General features: G+C 31.6%; 3 protein-coding genes and 1 pseudogene across 3 annotated transcripts; 1 reads left to right on the forward strand and 3 right to left on the reverse strand.

The window, feature by feature from the left end:
* The first annotated feature begins 1,051 nt into the window (after positions 1-1,051).
* On the forward strand, positions 1,052-3,685 carry LAT61 (mature anther-specific protein LAT61). Its single transcript, NM_001247816.2, is given in 2 exon segments — positions 1,052-1,389; positions 2,554-3,685. Coding segments are annotated over 2 exon segments (1,002 nt in total). The 5' UTR covers positions 1,052-1,071; the 3' UTR covers positions 3,238-3,685.
* Positions 3,686-4,593: 908 nt separating this feature from the next.
* On the reverse strand, positions 4,594-5,641 carry LOC104645201 (acyl-CoA--sterol O-acyltransferase 1-like). The gene has a single exon (XM_010316330.3). The coding sequence runs from the start codon at positions 5,613-5,615 to the stop codon at positions 4,662-4,664; it is 954 nt and encodes a 317-aa protein (XP_010314632.2). The 5' UTR covers positions 5,616-5,641; the 3' UTR covers positions 4,594-4,661.
* Positions 5,642-7,018: 1,377 nt separating this feature from the next.
* Positions 7,019-12,179, reverse strand: LOC101244066 (PPPDE putative thiol peptidase-like protein). Its single transcript, NM_001317370.1, has 4 exons — positions 11,838-12,179; positions 8,953-9,218; positions 7,902-8,189; positions 7,019-7,451 (listed from the first exon to the last, which is right to left on the reverse strand). Exons 2-4 carry the CDS (start codon positions 9,161-9,163, stop codon positions 7,207-7,209), a joined length of 744 nt encoding a protein of 247 aa, NP_001304299.1. The 5' UTR covers positions 9,164-9,218; positions 11,838-12,179; the 3' UTR covers positions 7,019-7,206.
* A 6,862-nt stretch (positions 12,180-19,041) lies between these two features.
* On the reverse strand, positions 19,042-21,367 carry LOC101259621 (arabinosyltransferase RRA3-like; annotated as a pseudogene).
* Between the last annotated feature and the right edge of the window lie 683 nt (positions 21,368-22,050).

Below are 22,050 nucleotides of genomic sequence, written 5' to 3' on the forward strand. Positions count from 1 at the left end.
TAATTCACTTTTTTTTATTAATCACGCAATCCTTTCTGGATACATTACTAATTCACTTTCCAACCAACAACAACACGACTCTTAGGGTTGTTTGATAGTTGTTCAGATTACATAGTCTTAGTTATGTATGTATTAATTTTTTTGTCTTCTTACCCACAAAATAATATACGAAATTCATTATAATCTTTACTATATTAGTCATGCAGGTTTTAAACTTACCAATCGAATATCATATTAATTTATATATAAATAACCTTTATAACTTAGGCAAAAAATCGATACATGATTAAGTTATATCTTTACCAGCTACCAAACCACCCTTTGTTTATTACAAATTATATACACACACACAATATAATATATCTTTTTTTTTAATTTCCCATTCAATCTCCATTCGACTATTTCAGATTCTTGTTAGATAGGACCTCATTCAATTTGCGTTGAATAGAATTCCACTAGGAGAATAACAATCAGAGCAAACCCCATCCACCATACTATATCCATATTATTTTCGATTCGCATTAAATAGGAGCTCATTGGATTCGCGCGGGGTAGAATACCATTTAGAAGGATAGCAAATGGAGCTACCCTATCCACGATCTCATATCTTGACTATTTCAAATTCACATTAGGTAAGGCTCATTCGATTCAATTCGCGCTAAGTAAGATTTCATTAGAAGGATAAACCTCATTCACGATACCACATCCGACCTATTTCAAATTCGTATTAAATAGGACCCCATTTTGATTCATTCGAAGGATAAAAGTCGGAGCAACCTCATTCACGGTATCATATTTTATATAGGTGTACACAACACACACACAAAAACAAGAAAACACCACTCACTACCCATAGAGAGAAACAACAAAGATTCTTCTTTGCTTTGTTGAACGTCTTTCTCGTGAGTATAGTCTCAGACGTGTGTCTGCAACACCCCCCCCCACCGCCCCACGCCACCCTACCCCCACCTGGGACCACCCCATTTTCTCTTCTTCTCATATATACACACAGATAGAGAGAGAAAGAGCGCGTGTGTGAGAGAGAAAGCGAGAAACAACAACAACAAAATCATGATGTGGGAAGCTGGAGAATCACCAGCATCTTCTTCGGCCGGTGCCGGAGCTGGTGGAAGTGGAGGTGCCGGAGTTGGTTTACCGGAAAGTGGTGGTGGTGGTGGTGGTGGGAGAAGGAAACCATCATGGAGAGAAAGAGAGAATAACAGGAGAAGAGAGAGGAGGAGGAGAGCTGTAGCTGCTAAGATTTATACTGGTTTAAGAGCTCAAGGAAACTATAATCTTCCGAAGCACTGTGATAACAATGAAGTTCTTAAAGCTCTTTGTACTGAAGCTGGTTGGATCGTTGAACCTGATGGTACCACTTATCGCAAGGTTTTTCAATTTTTTTCCCTCTTCAATTTGCTTGATTCTTAGGTTAATTTCTATGTTTTTGGTGAACCCCATTACTGGGTTTTGCTTGGATTTGCTTAGATCTACAGGTTTGACAAATAGGTTTGCTTTTTTTTGGATCTAGATTGTATGGATTTTAGCATATATGAGCATCAATTTTTAAGTTGCTAAGCTTCTGGATTTGCTGAATTTCTTTGTTTTGCCTGTTTATTGTTCTTGTATGTTGGTTATTTTGAGAAATTAGAGTGATCTAGTGTATAGTTTTGTTAGAAACTGGAAGTGGTTTTTAGGGGGAAATGATTCAACTTTCCAGTTCAATTGTTGTTAATTTGGTAGTGCAAAAAGGGTGTCTTTGTTTGGAGCTTCTGGGGGTGGAGTTGGATGCCTTCGAGTTTCGCCTTAGGCTATGTTGCTTCGACTCTTCAAAATACCGATGGGTGTGTGTCGGATCCTCCAAGATTAGTGCATTGTTGTAGGATCTGCACAGGTATGAAATTGGAGAGACCGAGCAAGATAGGCTAAGGCGATAGTATCCAGCTTCACCCCAAAAGCTCCAAATAAAAGGACCTGTTTTTCATTACCAAATTAACAACAATTGAACTGGAAAGTTCAATCATTTTCCGTCCCGATGAGTGTGTGTCGAATCCTCCAAGATTAGTGCATTTTTGAAGGATCCGCATAGGTACGATATTGGTAAGTTTGAGCATCATGACCTTAGGTGTTTTTTTTTTCTGTAGTGAATGCTTGCCGAGATTCCAAATTTGTTTTTTGTTGAGGTTTCTTTTATTAGCTCAATTGCCGCGCTTTTCTCTCTGAAATCTCAAATTTCATGAGAACATTCGTGTTAGTGTTTTCTGAGTTTGTCCATATTAATTGCGTGGTTTGGGATTTAGAACTTAACCAATAAGCAATATTTGAGGTGAAGACATTTGCTGCTAGAATAATATGATCTCCCCGTTGGGTTGAGCGTTGGATCAATTTTCTGTGTTGTTATGTTATCCTGCAAATTATCTCTCTGAAACTCAAATATTACTAAACTAAAGTGTGTGGCTTGGTTAACTTAACAATATGCAAAACTTGGGATCTGTTTTAGGTAAATTATAATCTCTTTGATACTGACTTTGTTTCAACTATTATGTGATTCAGGGATGCAAGCCAACCCCGATGGAGATTGGAGGCACTTCAACAAACATCACGCCAAGTTCTTCACGGCATCCAAGTCCCCCATCATCATACTTTGCTAGCCCAATTCCATCTTATCAGCCAAGTCCAACTTCCTCTTCTTTCCCCAGTCCATCTCGTGCTGATGCCAACATGTTATCACATCCATATTCTTTTCTCCAAAATGTCGTTCCTTCATCCCTTCCTCCATTACGAATATCAAACAGTGCCCCTGTAACTCCACCTCTTTCATCACCAACTAGGCATCCTAAGCAAACTTTCAATTTAGAAACTTTGGCCAAAGAATCAATGTTTGCTTTAAACATCCCTTTCTTTGCTGCTTCAGCCCCAGCAAGCCCAACTAGGGTTCAGCGTTTTACTCCTCCAACTATACCCGAGTGTGATGAATCTGACTCATCTACCATTGATTCAGGCCAGTGGATCAACTTTCAAAAGTATGCGTCAAATGTTCCACCTTCTCCAACATTTAATCTTGTAAAACCTGTGCCTCAGCCGCTTCGTCCTAATGATATGATCACAGACAAGGGTAAGAGCATAGACTTCGACTTTGAAAATGTATCAGTCAAGGCATGGGAAGGTGAAAGGATTCACGATGTAGGATTCGATGATCTGGAACTCACACTTGGAAGTGGCAATGCTCGCATATGATTGAGATTCTCTGATTTAGTTAGCTGATGAAGCACTTTGCATTCCAGTGGATTATTCCAGCCTCGTCTGGTGAGATATTGCCCAAACGTAGAGCTTGCATGAATCTCTGTTGCTACTTACCTTATGTATAACATTCCTTCCCCCCTTATTTGAAAAGCCCCCTTCAAAATTTATACAGGTCTTATCACAAGCATTTCGTGTAGATATATGCTTGCTTCTATGGTCGAGAATCAATTTCTTCATTGTAGACTAGATGAAGCTTCTTCACAACTATGAACTATCCATATTTGTCTATTAGAACTCGTTTTCTTTTCTTTCTGTTGGAACTAGCTACAGTTGAAGTCGATGATGTACCTTGTAGTCTCTCTGATGTTTTTCGTGCACATCATGAAGACATGAAACGCGTTACAGTTTATACATTGGAGATTTTGTGTTGTGTTTGGTTGAAGATATTCTTGCTGTATTTTGGCCTAATAGCAAGATGCAGGGATTATGGATTTTGTTATCAGAACCCAGCAAGATGGACAACCAAATGGTTGTGTTTCATTCCAATTTTTGAGGTCTCTAAGGACACCAACTTAAAATGACTACATTCACTAGAAAGTAATGTTTGGTTCGAAGTGATTATAGGACGTTATGCTGAAGCTTACAATTTCAGTGATAGACTGACACATATTATTAAATGATATGACCAATTGACCTACTTATTTAAAAACTAATATGAAGCATGAAGCTAGTAGAGAGAAAATCTCTCAATTAACAAAAGTTTCTAAATGACCAGATCGTGGATGTTATTATGTCGATATGAGAAGAGAGTTCTTCAATTTATAGAGTTTCAAACTTTTTCTTGAGTAAAACAAATATGAAATAATATTATATTTTTTTCTTTCAGGAAATATTCAAGCATTTTATGATAATACTTTGACTTTTCTTGAAGTAAAAAATAAAACTCTAATATAATAAGAAAATCAGAGCAAAACTCTAACAAATACAAGTAGCAAACACTAAAAATAAAATAGTTTTTTTTTCTTAAACATCTTTTACTGAAAAAGTATATTACTTAAAAATAGAAAAAATTTACCAAGTATACATGTCAAAACATATTTTATACAAATTTATATTAAATTTTAAAGATTTTTAACAAAAATTTTGACTTTGACCAACAATCAAGAACTAAGATAATCAACATATTCAAAACGTGTATCTACGAGTCAAATAATTGATCAAAACAACTACTTATTAGTGTACAAAACAAATTTTATCATTACTTATGAAGCGTAATTAATGTTATTATAATAATCAATTTAGTTCATACTAAAAAAAAATCCAACAAAACATTATTAGATGACACAAAAATAAAATAAAAATTCCATTCATAAATTCTTTTCGAAATAAAACACAATTACAATACCAAGTCCCAATTATTATTTGGTGACTTCACATGTATTTTTTCCTTCCCTCACTACTGGTAAAACTAATAAAAAATAAAATGAAAAAACAATAAAAATACGTTTTAATAATATTGAAATTCTTGCATCCATAATTACCCAATTTTTTGCATAAAAAAACTTTTCACAAGATATGCAAATTCCTTGTAACACAAAAAACCACATTACTTCACATGTTGGTTTTAAACATAAACCACATGTAATATAATAAAACATTAGTTCATGCATTATAGCTGAAACCACAAATGTACACACAATTGCTAATAAATTTGATGTGTTTTTACCCAAATTCTTCAAAGCTTCATTTGTTGGATCATATATTGTCAATCTCAACATTTTCGATGAGTATCGGTTCCATCTCTTTCCCCAGAAATCTCGAAAAGATGTAGCTAAATACGGTTGCTTAAAAATCTCCTCCATCTCATACCTTTTGTAAATACTCATATCGAGAATCTCATATTTCTGACTAACATCTTTTAGGTCAGAAATTGGCTTTTTGATGGAAGTTTTGTCAGAAATCTCGTATTTTCGATCCACGATTTTTTCGTCATGAATTGACTTTTCGGATGTATTTCTGACAGACTTTTCATCGAAAATCGAAATTTTGAGTGGTAAAATGGAAATGAGTATAAAGTCAATAGGATTTTTGCAAAGGGAAAGAGGGCCTTTGTTGAAACAAAAGAGAATGAGTTTGAAAGAAGTAATCCATGTAATGAAAAAAGACAAAATGCCTCTAAGAAATGCAAATGAGAAACACCAAGGCAAAAAATACAAAATGTAAAAAATTGGTGAAATTAAAATAATTCTTGGAATGCCTTTTGGGAATTTTGGAATTAAGAAATAAGAATAATTTAATGATAAAAGTAGAAGGAAAAATATAAGGAAAGGATTTTCCAAGAATTTGATTATCATAATCTTGTAATTTTCCATTTTTTTTTTTGGGTTTTAAAATAAAATAATTCTACTTGAAGTTATATAGAGTTCAATATTTAGGTTTTAAGCATTAATGGTGTGGTTGGTACGAATATAAAAAATAACGAAACTTCTTATATATGTTTGGTACATAAATAAAAAATATTATTAAAGTCTTTCTATATAATTCAGACAGATATCCTTAAAATTATAGGTCTTAAGGAAATTATCTTACGAGTTTTCATTTTTTTTTTATGTCGAAAAGACAATGTTCGATCTCCTAATTTAATATTAATTAATATTCACATAATATACCTTATTATCCGATTTTTCACATAATATACCTTATTATATTTAACCTCAACTTATAAAACTATACTAGATATATTTTTATCGTCCTGACACATAAAATTCCTATGATATTTAATAACCTTACCTAACTTCTGTTTTTTTCATTTATTTCAATGGTACAATGTATTAAAAGCTAACTATGCACATTTATTAAAATATTTAAACCAGTTAGTTGAGAAGCCAAAATTCAGGCTTTATATATTATGATTTTTTATGATCTAATTAATCTACTAGATATAAAGTTATACGTCTAGTAGAGCACAATAATTTTGGTTAACATCGTACATTCGTATTAACGAATTCACTTAATATATGTAATAATTTATTAAATCTTAATATTTATCTTTTTTATGATTCAGAACTCATTAACTCGTAAATTTTATTCTGCCTCTATGATAAAATGATATTTAACTTGAAACGATAAAAGGATATCATCAAGGATGTATATATATATGTTTGGCTAAATGGGCCTGGTTCAAACAAGTTCATGGGCTGAAAAAACATGGACCAGCTAAGGCCCATTATTTGCGCCCCGGCCCAGGCACAATTTTTTCTTCTAAGCCTTATTTGGTGGGTCAACCCGATCCGATAGGTTTAGTTCGAAAGAAAAATCTCAACACACAACTAGGACATATGAGAAAAAAATTACCTAACGATGTTTCTTTCTGCTGAAATTTGAACCTGAAACCTCATAGATCATAATCGACTTCGTCGATCACTATATCATACCCCTTGATACAAAACAAGAGAAAAAAAATTACCTAATGATGTTAATCTCTGCCGAAATTTGAACCTAAATCCTCATAGATCTTAATCGACTTCATTGATCACTACGTCATACCCCTTAATACAAAACAAGAGAAAGAAATTACCTAACGATGTTTATCTATGCTGAAATTTGAACCTGAAACCTCATAAATCTTAATCAACCTCATTGATCACTACGTCATACCCCTTTCGTACAAAACATTTGAATTCACATTGTGATTATGCATAAACATTTGCCTTGTGATTGGCATAAGCATTATGTACAATATGCTTTTTGAATCCACAATTTTTTTTCATCCTTCTAGCTAAAAAAAGACACTATCAAATATACTAGCCCCACAAAGCATCTTTGATACAACAACTCACTTCTAATAAGTTGACAAACTTTGCTAAAAAAAAACCATATTACATACACTGAAATCATGTCATGTTACATAATAACATTTTCTGTTCCAGCAGATTAATTCACTGAAAAGTGTCTAATATCTTTTTACCTTTCCTTCAAAGACCTGTTGCTAGACTTTCTTAACTCCCATGATGGTAAGCAGCCTTTCAAGGGTGATTGTAGAAATAACGAAGATGTCGATAACTGTCTTTGCCTTGTTGAGATTGAAGAAAGACAGCTAAAAGCACTTCTTAGCCTTCTTCGTTCAGTAACATATTCTGGTCCATTAGGGTCATGTTCCACCGCGGCAACTTTTAGAGCCTCGGGTAGCATGCAGTTGAATGATGAACCTACGGAGGCATATCATACAAAATCCTTAATAAGTTCGAAAACACCATGAGATAACTAGACAAAATTTTCCTTTTCAGAACTTTTATGCAGGTGGAGGAGGCGTGATGGGGGATCGGGGGTAGGAAGAAGACAATCAACGTGGAATGTCATTTATGGAACTTGTATTCCTATTCCAACGAAGAGATCATGATTTGTAAGAAACTTGTTTTCCAGAAGAAAATGATTTTGGAAATATTTTGACCAACCAAACATAGAAAAATAGAAAAACATTTTCCATATAATGATCTCCTTCATACCAAACATAATCAGATTGTCATTATGAAGCACATTAATTTATGAGGTTAGTTCTCCGAGACCGAGTCCATAGATAAATCTAGAGAAAGATGCTTGTAGGCACTATTAGTTGTAGTTATTGTTAACTAAAGAGAGGTGAAATGACAGAGGATTACCTAATTTTGCAAGTCGGTTTACCCACTTTGGAATCTTTTTCCCGGTGAGCTTGTAGCATGTATCGTTGCAAAAATGGTTGCAGTTCTTCGAAATCAAATGATATGTGTCACCATTATAGCTAGCAGCTTGACGTTCGATAAACTCTCTAACCTGACAGGGATCCAACTTTGTAACCCCAATGAATATGGACTTCCTAAACTTGAACCCCGGGCATTGTCGTGGTTCAACTTCAAAGACACCACTGCTTGAATAGTCATGAGCTCCAAATGCATATTCTACACCATGAACTGTAAAATATGGGTCAGTTTCACCGAACGTACAAAAATATGAGGCGCCAAATAGTAATACAACTAATCTCCACGTTAAGTTTCACATATGGCTTCCTACTTCCTCATAAAACTATAACATGCAATGGTCAACCGTTAACACTTCTTCGGGATTCCCCTGTCGGAATGTCCCACATAAGGCTTTCTTAAGGGGATTAACCAAAATAGAAGTAAAAAATAGATGCAGAAAAGACTTCTGTATGATATTCCGTAAATGAACGAATTTGGAATAACCAAAATGTGGAAAACTAATATATTTGTTACACACTCCATAACTTTCCAATCCCTCAAATATAAGACTGTTGTCTACATGTTTAAGACCGAAGAACGGAAAGCAAAGTTGACTTATGTTCGATTAACTTCAAACTTGAATTAGATTTCCCACTATAAGCTAGCCTATCGATACTAATTAAATGCGTCTATCTGTTCTTGAATGAAATAAATCACATTTACAGGTTGGATTCTACATGGATATATCCAACAAGTTTCGGTTCTGAATCTGAACGCAAGACTTCAGCTAATTAGCTAAAACAAAAGTCAAGATAGACAAACTAATTCATCGGGTAATGAAACATACTGCAGTATATTAGATCAAACAGAACTAGGAAAAGCAATATATAAGCAACATATCGATATCAAAAAATGGATATCGCATGTGTACATCGACAAACAACTAGCCGTGAATAACAAAAAAGGTAAGATGGAAAATCTAACAAGACTGTACCTTCCACACCAGAATGAAAAATACCAAGGCCAACCCAATATACATAGCCGTTCATAGGAGTCAAGTCATACACGTTGAGATAAACAGGTGTGTCGCCAGGACCATATCGATCCGACTTTGATTTGGGGAGCAAACAAAAATGTGCTGCTGATTTGGTCTTCAAATTGAGAGACGAAATTGATTTCCATCCTTTCTTTGGTTTTGTGGTCATTTTCCTTTCACTACTGAAATTAAGGTTCACTCAAGGCCCACCGGCCTCTTGATCTCTGCATGAACCAAGCAGCATAAGGAAACTTCAGGAACTTTAAGAATCCAGAAACCCGAAGAATGAAACTCGTAAAAAAATGAAAACTCAGAATAAAATAAAGTAAAGAACGAACAGAGAACGAGAAAATAAGGAAGTGAACCACAGAAAGATCAATATCATGGCTGTTTGATCGCAATATTTCAATATGATCGTATTACTGAATGTGAAAATCCTGCACTAGATAATGTTAGGCATGTAATAATATCGGTGAAATGCTTTACAACACCTGTGCTTTATCTCCGCAACTATAGACATATCATTTCACTAAAACAAGCCCAAAAAAAATGACTTCCGTCACCTAATAAAACTCATACTAGTTGACCATTGGATTACTAGCTTCCTACAGATTTTACAAGTTAGAGTTCTCATTTTATACCATAATTGGTTTATTGTACTAAGCTATATCACGTGCCTTAGCACCGATAGCGAGGAAACAAAATTTTAAACTATTCAGGTAAAGTTTTGGCCTTACACTGACATTGTACTGACGTGATATTTCTTTCCTGATCTAAACAACTTTGAGTACAATGTAGGGAGACTTGAGAAGAAGCGTGATCATCAGCAAAACCCAATGGAGCACGCGTTGTTGATTAGCACTATAACTGAATAAGGCTTATGAGAGATTTATTGATACATTCAATAAGAAGGTAAAGAACCAGAGAGATGATCTAAACGATAAACCGTTTGCTCGATGACATTTTACTCCGTCCCTCCAAAAAAAAAACTTTGATGAACATGAGATCATCATCCGCATTATATGCCTTGCTTTCCAAACTACGTTCTCTATCCAACTTCACACTAGATCATGAAATATGGAAACTCAATTTCCTTTTTGCAGTAAGGTATAGAAGTGTTCTTTTGATAACAGCGTATTTCACTTATCAAGTTAGCTGGTCCATGATACCCCGTTTGACCCTTTGAGAATATAGAGTAATCTGCTTGTGCAGCTTTCCTAGTGAAATAGCCCCTACTCTAACTTCTCAACCTTGAAATCTTCAATAATCGATTAAGTGCTCGACCGAAGGGGGTAAATGTCGGTATTCAACGAACCTTAAAATGTTCAACAATAGATTAAGTGTTCGGCAGAAGGGGGAAAATGTCGGTAATCAATGCCAAGGAAATTTCCTAGAAGGAATATAAGAATGAATCTTCAGAAGGGAGAAAGATGATGAAAGGGACGAAAAGAATAGAAATAGGATATCTGTCTCTTTCAACTTCAAAGAGAAGTCTACTATATGTATGAGTGGGGAACCACTAATGTATACTATAATCTGTCGCGTGCATCCAGTATTGTCTTTTTCTTTAATCTACTTGTAGTTTTAAAAAAAAGTCAAAGTTCATTTCAAGGGATAAATACAATATCTATTCATCGGCCAATATAAGGGATAAATTTGCTAATTTAGAAACATATATGCACAATTGAATATCTAGCAGCAATAAATACGAAGAGATACGCATAAGAAAACACTTTCCTATGCGCACACCCAAAGGATAGCGGTTGCGTATTCCCTTGTCAAACCATTACTACCTTGAACCATAAAGTCAAATTCAACTCAGTTGTGAAAAGGAAACTAAGTTGACTCTTCTTCAGCTCTAACGATCTCGCTAATGGTTCCAATAGAAAATATGTTAACTTCCTAATTAATCATTTCTCATAAATGTACATGCTTTACGCTTAGGATCTACGTAAATTTTATAAGAAACCTTAAGCTCACATCCATTCTTGGATAGCGAACAAATCCTGGTTCAAAAGATGAATATAAATTCAAGAAACCAAACAAACTGCTAAATATAGATGTCAAATAGAAAATGCGAAAACAAAAAAGTAATGATCGTTCACAAAGGACATCAAAAGACTAATAACAACATCTCTTACCTACTTATTTCCAACAAAAAAGAGTTAAATAACATCCTTACCTCACCTCGGGGTAGAGGATTCGAAGTCCAAGTCAAAAGCAAGGAACGTAAACAGATTGAATCAAATATCAATCATTACGCAATTGTCAACATCCATCGAAACACATAACTCTATTTTGCTCCAGATGTGCCAAGCAGAATCAATTACTACTAATTCAACAAAAACCAACTACTACCTCTCTAAAGACATGTAATCGCCGCCACGTCGAAGCTAATTACATTTCCTACTTTACCCCTCAAAGCACAACCTATTTCTCTAACTCAACTACTTAAATTCAAAGGTTTTACAACAAAAACTCATTCTTTCAAACTTTTCATCCAAAACCCATGTCTTAAAATGCTATTTTCCCCATACACACATAAGGAAACCACCAAAAATTTCTCATTCAACACACAATTTGCATATTTATGGAAAACCTAATGAAAGAAAAAAAGGAAACCAAAGCAATCAGGCTAAATTAGCATATCAAAACTTGTGAAAATACCAGTTATACTATCAGATCTTGCAGCAAGATTGAAATTTTAAAGCAATTCTTGAACAAACACAAACTTTAGCCAAGAATTAAGTGAAAAAGATCCAATCTTTACACACAACAACAACAACAAAGGGAAAGCTTTTTCAAGAAACAACAACAAAAATTCAAGAAGAAGAAAGACTTACATATAGACATTAGTAAAAAAGGATTGCAAAGACAGCAGCTTTTTAGCTTTCTTTGAGCATGTATACACAAACAATTCTTCTGTGAAGACAGATCACCCTTGAAATGAGACTAATTGTGTCTCTGTCCAAGTGTTTTTAACACATACAAATGATAAAAAAAGAGAAAAATAAAAACCCCAGTAAATTAAACTTCAAGAAAATGTTGTTTGAGCAACAAGTGTTTAGTATAATTTGCTAACAAGTTAAAAAAAAATTGGAGAAACCACAGATTTTCTGAAGCTAAAGCAGAAACTGACAGAAGGGAAAGGGGACACACACGCCCACACAAGTCTCTCTCCCTCTGTCTCAACTTTTTTTTTTCCTTAAAATTTTCTAATATGAGTTTTGATTAATGTAACAAACAAAAAAAAAACATTTTTTTACAGATCTTTTTATTTTTTTTTAAATGTGAGAATTTTTTTTTCTCATTCAGTATTTGATATTTATATTAAAGCCCCGTCAAATTTATATTCGCATCAAAAGGTCTCAAACTAGGGATAAAGTGTTTTCTAATAAAGACGATTTCTTGTGAAAAGCTTGTGGATGGATATAAAACATGATAGTTCATTCATCTATTCTATTTTATATGGCGAATAGATTATCTTGGTTACGAAAACTGTAAAATTTGAGGGGAAAAAATTAAAAAGAAAAAGGATATTTATTAGATTTCGAGGTTGTGTTTGATCATGAATATTAAAAATTAAAATAATTATTTAATTTTAATAATCGATCTGAAATGAAAGAGTGAATAATTTTCTAATGTTTTTTTTTTCAAATTTTGTAAAAACAAGTTAAGAAATTTTTCAAAAATTCTATAGAAATATGATTTTGAAAATTCAGTTTTATAGAAAAAGGAGAAAACTCATGATCAAATGATTAGATAGAATCTTCGAGTATTTAAATAGTTTGAGAAAAAGAACTATGAATTACATGATTAATATATTGAAATATCTTTTGAAAATTGTGGTCAAATTTTTTCTTTTGAGTTCTTCATCTAATCTAAGTAAAAAATGATATTATTTCGAAATATTTTTTAAAGTGGTATTTTACTCAATTTGTGTGTGCATATATGGCTTTTTCAAAGATGAGAAGGCCTATACATAATAGAATCATTTCTCACCCAACTTTATTTATTCTATGTATTTTTGTCATTTGGTAGATCCAAATTCATAACTTGCGTTCAATTTGAGACTTCTTGTTCCCCCCTTATGTTTGGAGAGTTTCAAATCGTACGGAAAAAAATTGATAGTTTTTATATATAATTTTGGATTGCGAGCTTTTGGTATCAAGTCAAAATCAAAATTCATTTCTTTATATGATATCATAACGATGTTGATCTCAATTATCATTTACCAATTACTTGTTAGGTGCTTTCGTATCAAATTTTTATGCTTTAGATGTCGGGCATTGAGTATGAGGCGGGGTGTTAGGTTATTAGATCGCTAGTTATGTCCAAAGTTCCGTATGATTATTATGGTGTGGATAGGTGTTTTACTATCAAGACGAAGAATAGTATACATTAAAGATAAATTTTTCACACAAATTTTTATTTTTTTCACTCAAAACATGTCTATTCCTTATATACCATCCCTTTTATGGCCGAGAAGACTTTTATGCATCTTCTGATTGATTTAATTGTTGGTTAAGAAGTGACTTATTTATATATTAGAATTATAATTAAGTTACGAATAAAATTATGTTTTATTTTGCAAAGTAAAAGACAAAATTATTAATACATGAATAACCAACAACCAAACATTTTCTATTTTTGAAGTTTGAGAATAATATATTTTATGATATTATTTAAAATTACACGCTGAAAATAATTAAGTTTAATGAAAACATTAGTTACTTAATACTTTTGACTTTCGATTTACTTTGTTGTTCTATTTTAAATATTTTCTCGAGGCTTTCTCACTTTTGCTATTCCTTTTTCGAAACAATTTTGTTGTGTTTTTTCTTGAACTACGAGTCTATCAAAAATAATCTCTCTAACTCCCAGCTAACCACTAGCCAGATAATGATTATGTTTGTATACACATTACTGTTATCGATAATCACTTTCAATAGAAAATAATCATTTTAGAAAAACATTTTCGATAATTTAACATATATTTATTTAAAAGAGACCTTGTTTTTATACTTATTCTTTTCCTGTTGGTTTTTTACTGCAGCTGGAATAAAGTTAAATCAGACAAAGCAAAGTTACAATTGAGTAAAGGACAAGCCAAGTTGAAGCTTGTGAAATGACAAGAGCAAAAGAAAAAAAGGACTAAAAAAGAAAAGTAGGCATATTTGGAATTATATACTATTAAAACAAAATAAAATAATAAAATAAATTTTTTTGGCTAATTATTATAGTATAATAAGTTATTTCGAAATACCTAAGTATTCTTAAAATTAATGTAAACTTAACCAAAAATGGAATATAGATAATTTATTTTATAGTTATAAGTATAGTCGATTATAACTCGTTAAAGAAATTATTATGGTTGTAATTTAGTGAAGTTTATGTTTCCTTTTGAAAAGATGATAAATCAATTCAATTTAGACAAAATTACCAAAACTTGAAATATTATCTATACTTTACCAAAACTTTTTCTTTTTTAAAAAAAAAAAATTCTTTTGATTGATTATTAAAAAATAACGATATATTTAGTATAATCTCGCAAGTAGATTTTGAATAAGGTATGGTGTTAGTGTATATAGTAATGAATATTTATTTCTACTTTTGTAATGTAGAGAGACAGTTTTTCGATAGACTCTTGACTATTTGGTTGATTATTCAACAAATAACAATAACAATATACCGAGTGTATATAATCAAAAGGGTTTGGAGATTGAAAAGAATAGAGTATGCACAAACGTTATTCCTACTTTGGAAGACAGACAGATAGATCGTTTTCAATACATGCTTGATTATTTGGTTGATTAGCCAACAAACAACAAAAATAATATACATACATAGTGTTATATCATAAGTTGAGTTTGAGGAGGACAAAACGTACACACATTTTATTCCTATCATAAAAGATAAAGAGATCGTTTATAATAGATCTTCGATATTTAATTGATTACCGAGTTAGTCTTTTAAAAAAAAGCAAAGAATGGATTTATGAATTTATTTTTGGGAAAAGTTTCATGATTAGCTTTGTTATTTTATTTTTTTACTCATTATTTTCCACTAACTTAAGAAAAGAAAAATATGTGTAATATATATATATATCCTAAAGTTTAGTCACATAATGAAAAAAATAAAAAATAAAAAGGTTAAATATCGACAAGATCTACGTTACAACAATACATAAGTACAAATATCTTCTATTCTTTTTTTCCTTTAGACATGTAAATAATTTATCATTCTTTTAATTAAAAAAAATATTCTTCTAAAAGAATGTCAAGTATTTAATAATCTCATTAAAAGAAAGGGTAGATATGAAGAAAAAAAAAATTGAATATGTTTTTTAAAAAGCAAAATATAAGAAAATTCAAAAAATAAAATAATGAAATTATTATTGAGAAGTGAGAACAAGCTCTCATTTGTTTAGGAATTTTAAAATTTCATGAATATTATTGGGGAAAAAAAACTATTCTATACATTTTGTAGTGATAATTCAATGAAACCTAAAATATTTTGTTAGCTTTAATTTTCCTATTTTATTAATCTCTTTTTTGCGGTAGAATTGATATCTGCTTTTATTCTATTTAAGAAAATACAGAGTAATAATAAAAAAAATATTAATTTACAATTTTTATCATCAGTTCACTAGGCATCATGGCGATATAAAGTGCGATAACAATTAATCGAATGATTCATTGAAAAGTAAGAATATTAGATAATTAGAAGGTAAAGATAACATAATTTACTAGTTTTGAATCTTTTGGATCATTAACCAAACATTATTTGGATGAATTCGAATCATCTTAATAAATGTTTTGTGAAATTAGAAATTGTATATGTATGAAATATTTTATGCAAATTTTATCTTCACATTGATTCAAGAAATTTGAAACTTCTAATTTCTTAATTGGAAATATAATTAATTTTAAAATTAGTTATGATGTTGATTTAAACTTATTTTTAGAAGATATATAAATTTCAATGAACTTAAAAAATAACTGAAATTGCTATCATCAAAATTAATTTTATATTTTTCTTAAAAGGGAACAAAGAACCTGTCATAAATATGTAAATTAAAGTAGAAACATTTTCTTTTAAAACAATTTCACAATGTTTTGAATGTGTGATATTCTTTGTTATGTCATTAACAAATACATTATGTGAAATATTTGTGTATAATCTATAAAGTATACTAATATTAATATCGAATATTATGAAATATTTGTGTTTAATCTATAAAGTATACTAATATTAATATCAAATATTATGATGAACAAAAACTAAAATAAATAGATCAATGATAAATCAGAAAGAACTGTGTGATGGACCCTTAACTTTTTTTTAGCAAATTGTAATCAATTGGGAAAATATATAGTGACAAACAAAAATTTAGAAATTATAAATAATATATAGTGAAAATTAATAAAATCAAATTGGTAACTTACCCGATGTGCTAGCTTACACAGAGTTCGACTAGATTTATTATGCAATTATTATATTTTAACGATGAAAATATATGATAATTTTATTCATCAAATTTGAATAGATGAAGAAATCATCAAATATTCTTTTTATTGAAAATTAAATTCAAGTCATCGTAATTAATTGTGACTATATGCACAACTACACCATATATTGCACTAATAAACCGAATAAATGAAATTGATATTAAATATAAGGAATAAAATTGATATACACACAAATACATTGATTGTGCTTTATTAAAGTGATCTTGAAATAACCTGAAATATTTTTAGATAGGTCATGTAGAAATAATTATTTATTAGCAAATAAATACCAATTAGTAAAGTATATATTTACTTGTCAAATAAAACGTGAGTTTAAATAATTAATGTAGATGAACTTTTCGTTAAACCAATTCAAATGAAACAATAATAGGACATGGACACAACATACTCTTTAATTTTGTGATTTAGAGTACATTAGAAAAGTAACTCATAAAAATCATTATTGTTACACTAGTAAAACATATATATCTGCTTTGGATGTCGAAAGTGAAAACAATAGCTTTTTTAGATTTAATTTTTAAATTTTATATAAAATATTTCGTCTTTTCACAAAGTTAAGAGGTAAATTCAATCTATTTCACATGTTTTTTTGTTGTCTTTTTTTAATTCAAAAAATTGTTTGAATTTATTACTTTGATGATCAAATTTATTTTTCAATTATGTTCGTGTAAAAATGTTTTTTTTTTGGTAAATACAAAAAATAAATTATAACATCACAATATAAAAATTAGTTTTAAATTTTAAAAATCAAATTAGTATATTCAACCGATTTAGTTTGAATTTTTCATTTGAATCAATTTTTAATACCTTGAACAGTTATAACAAACTTCTCCAATAATAACAGATCATTTAGTGTGTAAATATAACAAACTTTTTCAACAATAATCTTTATGACAAAGAACAATTATCAATATTAGGCTCAATAATCAACGTCATACAACTTATCATGATTGTGTTTTCTTTTAAAAAATAAATATAAATTACATTCAAAGAGAAATTAAGAAAAACGATAAACAAAAAAGAACAACTAACTAAGATTTTTAGGTTCGTTGTGATTTATTTCAAGAATAAATGAAAAATAATAATTATTTTTATTCCAAACTTTAGAAATGACAAATAATTTTATATAATTATTTAAAAAATAATTTCCATGAACAAAATGAAAGAAAATGAATTTAGTAATGAAAATATTAAAGGGGCATTATTTCACTATGCACACTTTTGTGGTGACTATGAAAATTATATTAGAATCATTTTCTTTTTAAAGTAAATGTTATAAAAAAAATTAAAGTGTTATATTCTTTATCATGTCATTACTAGATGCATTATTCGAAATGTTTTATTGTACTCTACAAAAGTATATTAATATTCAAGTATATAAATGGACAAACAAAAATCTAAAAAATCAAATCAGTTCAATTAATTTTTTTTAAAAAAAGATATAAAACCAAATAAAATCAAACCCCAATAAAATTGATTTATTTTATCAGTTTGATTTAACTTATCAATTTGATTCAATTTTTACTCAAATAATAAACACTTTGTGCCTTTCACAAATATATATTAAACTCAAATTAAACCAACTACCTATTTTTTAGGTAATGCAAATGCAACAAACTTCTTAAACCATGCAATCTCTATGATTCTTTTTTTTTTTTTCATGCTTTATTTTTAATCTCTCAAACACTCATTCGAAATGAAAATCAAAAGAAAATGAATTTAGTGATACAAATATTAACAGGGGCGTTATTTCATATTCGAGTAGCTAAAGATGAATCTGTGGCGAATTTGAAAAAAGAAATCAGTAAGCAAGAGAACCTTCCAGAGAATCGTTTGATTCTCACGTTGGATACGGGACATGGAGAATCAATCATGTTGAATGATGACGAAATTTCCCTTGTTGATTATGGGGTAAAAGATGGATCTCATTTTTACCTGTTTTTTAAGCTTCACGACACTAATAATAGCAATAATGGTGAAAATTCAAATGGTGATGATGTTAGTTTCGTAAATCCCGAGACTCCGGTTTCTCGAGAAGATTCTGTTACTTTTGTTGCAAAGTAGACAGAGATAGATTCACGATTTTAAGTTACTGGGTAATAGTAAATCTCTTTCCATTAGTAAGTGAAGGTTTAGTTTAGTGGTATGACTTTGATGGCTTTTGGTCTATGTTGTATTGCTAGACTAACCAGAGCCGGATTCAAGATTTGAGCTTTTGTAGGTCTTTAAAGTTTTTAGTATTTAATTGTTTGCAATTTTTTTTAACAAATGTTTACACCAATACATGTGCGTCGAAAGTATTATATTCAGATGAAGTTGATACTAGTGTTCTAACATCCGCCACGAGTAAGTAAGTGACAAACTTGATATAATACATTGATATTACAAGAAAAAGAAAAGGTAGTAGGTACCGAGTGGAATATCCAGGTGCACATTTGCAAAAAAAAATTTATAAATGGTTACATCAATACATGTGCATCGAAAGTAATAGATTCAGATGAAGATGAGACTAGTGTTCTAACATCCGCCACGAGTAGGTAAGTGACAAACTTGATATAACACATTGATATTACAAGAAAAGGAAAAGGTAGTAGGTACCGAGTGGATAGTCCAGGTGCACATATGTTGGTCCAGACACTACCGTCATTTCGTTTAAAATAAAAGTAGCTATCCATCTGGGAATGCATACAAAGCATCTTGTTTGCTATAAACATAGTATTCAACAACTTCTTTCATTCTATAAAGCTCATCTGGATGGTAATTTATATGAACTGCAACTAACTTCAACTTCTTCAAATTCGAATCTTTTCGTATGATCTTGCTATTCATGAACAAGAAGAAATCCATTACTCTCCTAGAAGCATAGAGTCCAATGTACTCGGGGTGCGATGGAAAGGCTAACTCTTCATTGAGAACAGCCTGGTCCAAAGCATTTGGCTCCTGAGTGAGCCTGTTAGCAACGCGATCCAAGAGATCAATTGCAGGAATCGTTGGACGGATATAGAAGAAACCAGAACTATAAGCCTATATCCTCATTGTATGAGTGTATCGAGCCCAACCCATATCAGGTTCACCAGAAACGTCGTTGTATCCATAAGCTGTCATGCTGTTGTGACCATCGGACATGACCTCCACGTCTGAATCGCGGTATAGATGATCAAAAGGACACTGTAGCCAAGCTGCAAGAACTCTCTCAGTCTCATCAGGGTCTCTCTTGTAAGCAAAGACCCCGTTTTCATTACAGAGATCTACAACGTCATCATCCAATGCAACGACCAGATAATTTGGTATAACCCACCCTTTTTACGTTGGTTAACCACATTTCCAGCATGGATTTCACATTTGAATAGACAAGTACAACAATGACCTCTTTCCCTACCGCAACCTCTGTCAATATCTTAGCTAGTCTCGGGTTCACTGATTCGTCTGGAAGGACAGGACGGTTAGTTCTCGTACTCTTGACTACCTAACAATGCATGTTGCTCCTGTGCACGGCCTTTTTCCTGCTCGGCTATCTGAAGCTTTTCTTTAGTTCTTTTACTTCTGCAGCTCTGCATTCTTCTCCGATAACATCCTAATGTCTGATCTCAACATGTTCATCCACTCCATGGATTCATTCGACCATGACTCGACCTATAAATTAGTTCTCACAAGTTAAAACGTACATACATAGAGAAGACTTCAACACTGATCAAACGACATTTTGGCCGTTATACCAAATGTCACATGTAGCAAACACACTAGTCACGGAGCGTTTATCGCCAATATGTAGCAATATACAGATAATGCCTAAATGCCCTATCTTTCAGAGAATGAGAACGGGGCTGAATGCATACACCGTCAATAAAAAAGATAGCTCGGTGGATGAATCATCCCAAGCTCACACAAGGAGCCAGGGAAGGTCCGCGCCCTAACAAGGTACAATGCTAATACAAGCATTACTGGCTGATTCAATATCTCGAAACCAAACCCTATAAGGTTATATTAAGACAACTTTACCATTGCTCGAGATAGTATCATAACGAAAATCTCCTCAACTCTTACTGTCGACACCTAATCACATATCAATGCATGAATCAATCGATCAACTAGACCTCAACCTAAACGACTCAGATTCGATTATACTTATCATCTATATCTAATCCACTCTACTTAGACCAATTTCACTACAATACTCAATAATGTGTCTCTTATTGTAACTCTGCATCCCATATCCCACCTCAACAACAAAAAAAGGAGATAATAATAAGCATCTGATGTAAAATAAACACTCCCTCCAACATCTATCCCAGTTTATGTTATGTGACACTAGTTAGATTTCGAGAGTCAAAGTTCTGTAGCCGCTACCCTTTGGATGCGCACAAGGTAAAACTTCTGCTCCTATGCTATAGGAGCACACCTAGCTCAACCCAGAAGGCAAATCCCTTGCTTTCGTTGGCAAGGAATTTCCAACTTGAAAGTCCCAAAGGCAAAACACGGGACATCCCGAAGGATAAATTTACATATTTAAAAACAAAGAGAAAAACACTATAACTCACAATAATTAAAAGACATGAAAAGAACATGGTCAAAAGAAAAACTTGTTTCGAGTTGTGAAAACGGTTTCTTACATAATAAGGTACAATAGACCCTTATGGTCATACTCTTTCTCAAATTCCACGTATAACGAGAACTTAGTGTATCGAATAACAGAGAAATTAGTGTAGAGTGACTTACCAAAACATCATATTAAAACAAAGGATGAGATTTAGGTGGTGGATGGATAAAAAGAGGGCAAAAACACAACCAACAACAACACCTATTACAATTGCTGCACCACTTCTTGAACTTGGAGTCCCCATTTGGAGTTCTGTAAAATTTTAGCTGCAAAATTACACACATAAAAAGTTGAAATTTTGTGGTATTTATTTGATTCTTGAGATGATTTTAAGTCTCATTTTTCAACATAGAGAGAAAAAAGAAAAGGTTAAAAGTCAAGTAGTAAAAAGACTTTTTTTTATGGAGTAGCAAATATAAGTTGTTTATTCCACTTGAATTTCTGAGTAATGAATCTAAAAGAAAATGTTGCAAAAAAGCCCAACAATAAAATTCTATCTTAACTATGATTGTTATAGAGATATTTAACTAAAAGATTGTGTTATAGGGAGGGAGAGCCAGAGCTAGAAGTTAAGGTACGGATACGATCAAATCCAGTAAAGATTATTTAAATAGTTTGTTTCACATTCATTGCGTTCTATCTCCTCACCCTCATCCCAACTACGTCATATCCACTATCATAATGTTTATCTAAAATTGTTATATATTTTTCGTTTAAGTACCAATATGAAAAAGTTGTTTTATGAAAAATATGTTACTTTCATATCGAACACACCCAAAAAACTCATAGATGATTGCTTTTAAAAAAATAAATCAGTGTGATATTAATATCAAAACATCATTTTATTTAATTAAAGTTCATACCATTTAAATCTCGAGAAACAAAAAGGTAATGAGAGAGATGGAGTACCAAACTTTGCACCAATAA

The sequence above is a fragment of the Solanum lycopersicum genome, chromosome 12, assembly GCF_036512215.1.
Source record: "Solanum lycopersicum chromosome 12, SLM_r2.1".
NCBI lineage: Eukaryota > Viridiplantae > Streptophyta > Magnoliopsida > Solanales > Solanaceae > Solanum > Solanum lycopersicum.

Excerpts from the sequence above, each read along its gene's own strand:
- LOC104645201 (XM_010316330.3), bottom strand. The coding sequence starts at position 5,615 with ATGGAAAATTACAAGATTATGATAATCAAATTCTTGGAAAATCCTTTC.
- LOC101244066 (NM_001317370.1), bottom strand. The coding sequence starts at position 9,163 with ATGACCACAAAACCAAAGAAAGGATGGAAATCAATTTCGTCTCTCAAT. Across the intron at positions 8,190-8,952 it reads TTTTCATTCTGGTGTGGAAG|TTCATGGTGTAGAATATGCA; the intron begins GTACAGTCTTGT and ends CATATTTTACAG. Across the intron at positions 7,452-7,901 it reads AAACCGACTTGCAAAATTAG|GTTCATCATTCAACTGCATG; the intron begins GTAATCCTCTGT and ends ATGCCTCCGTAG.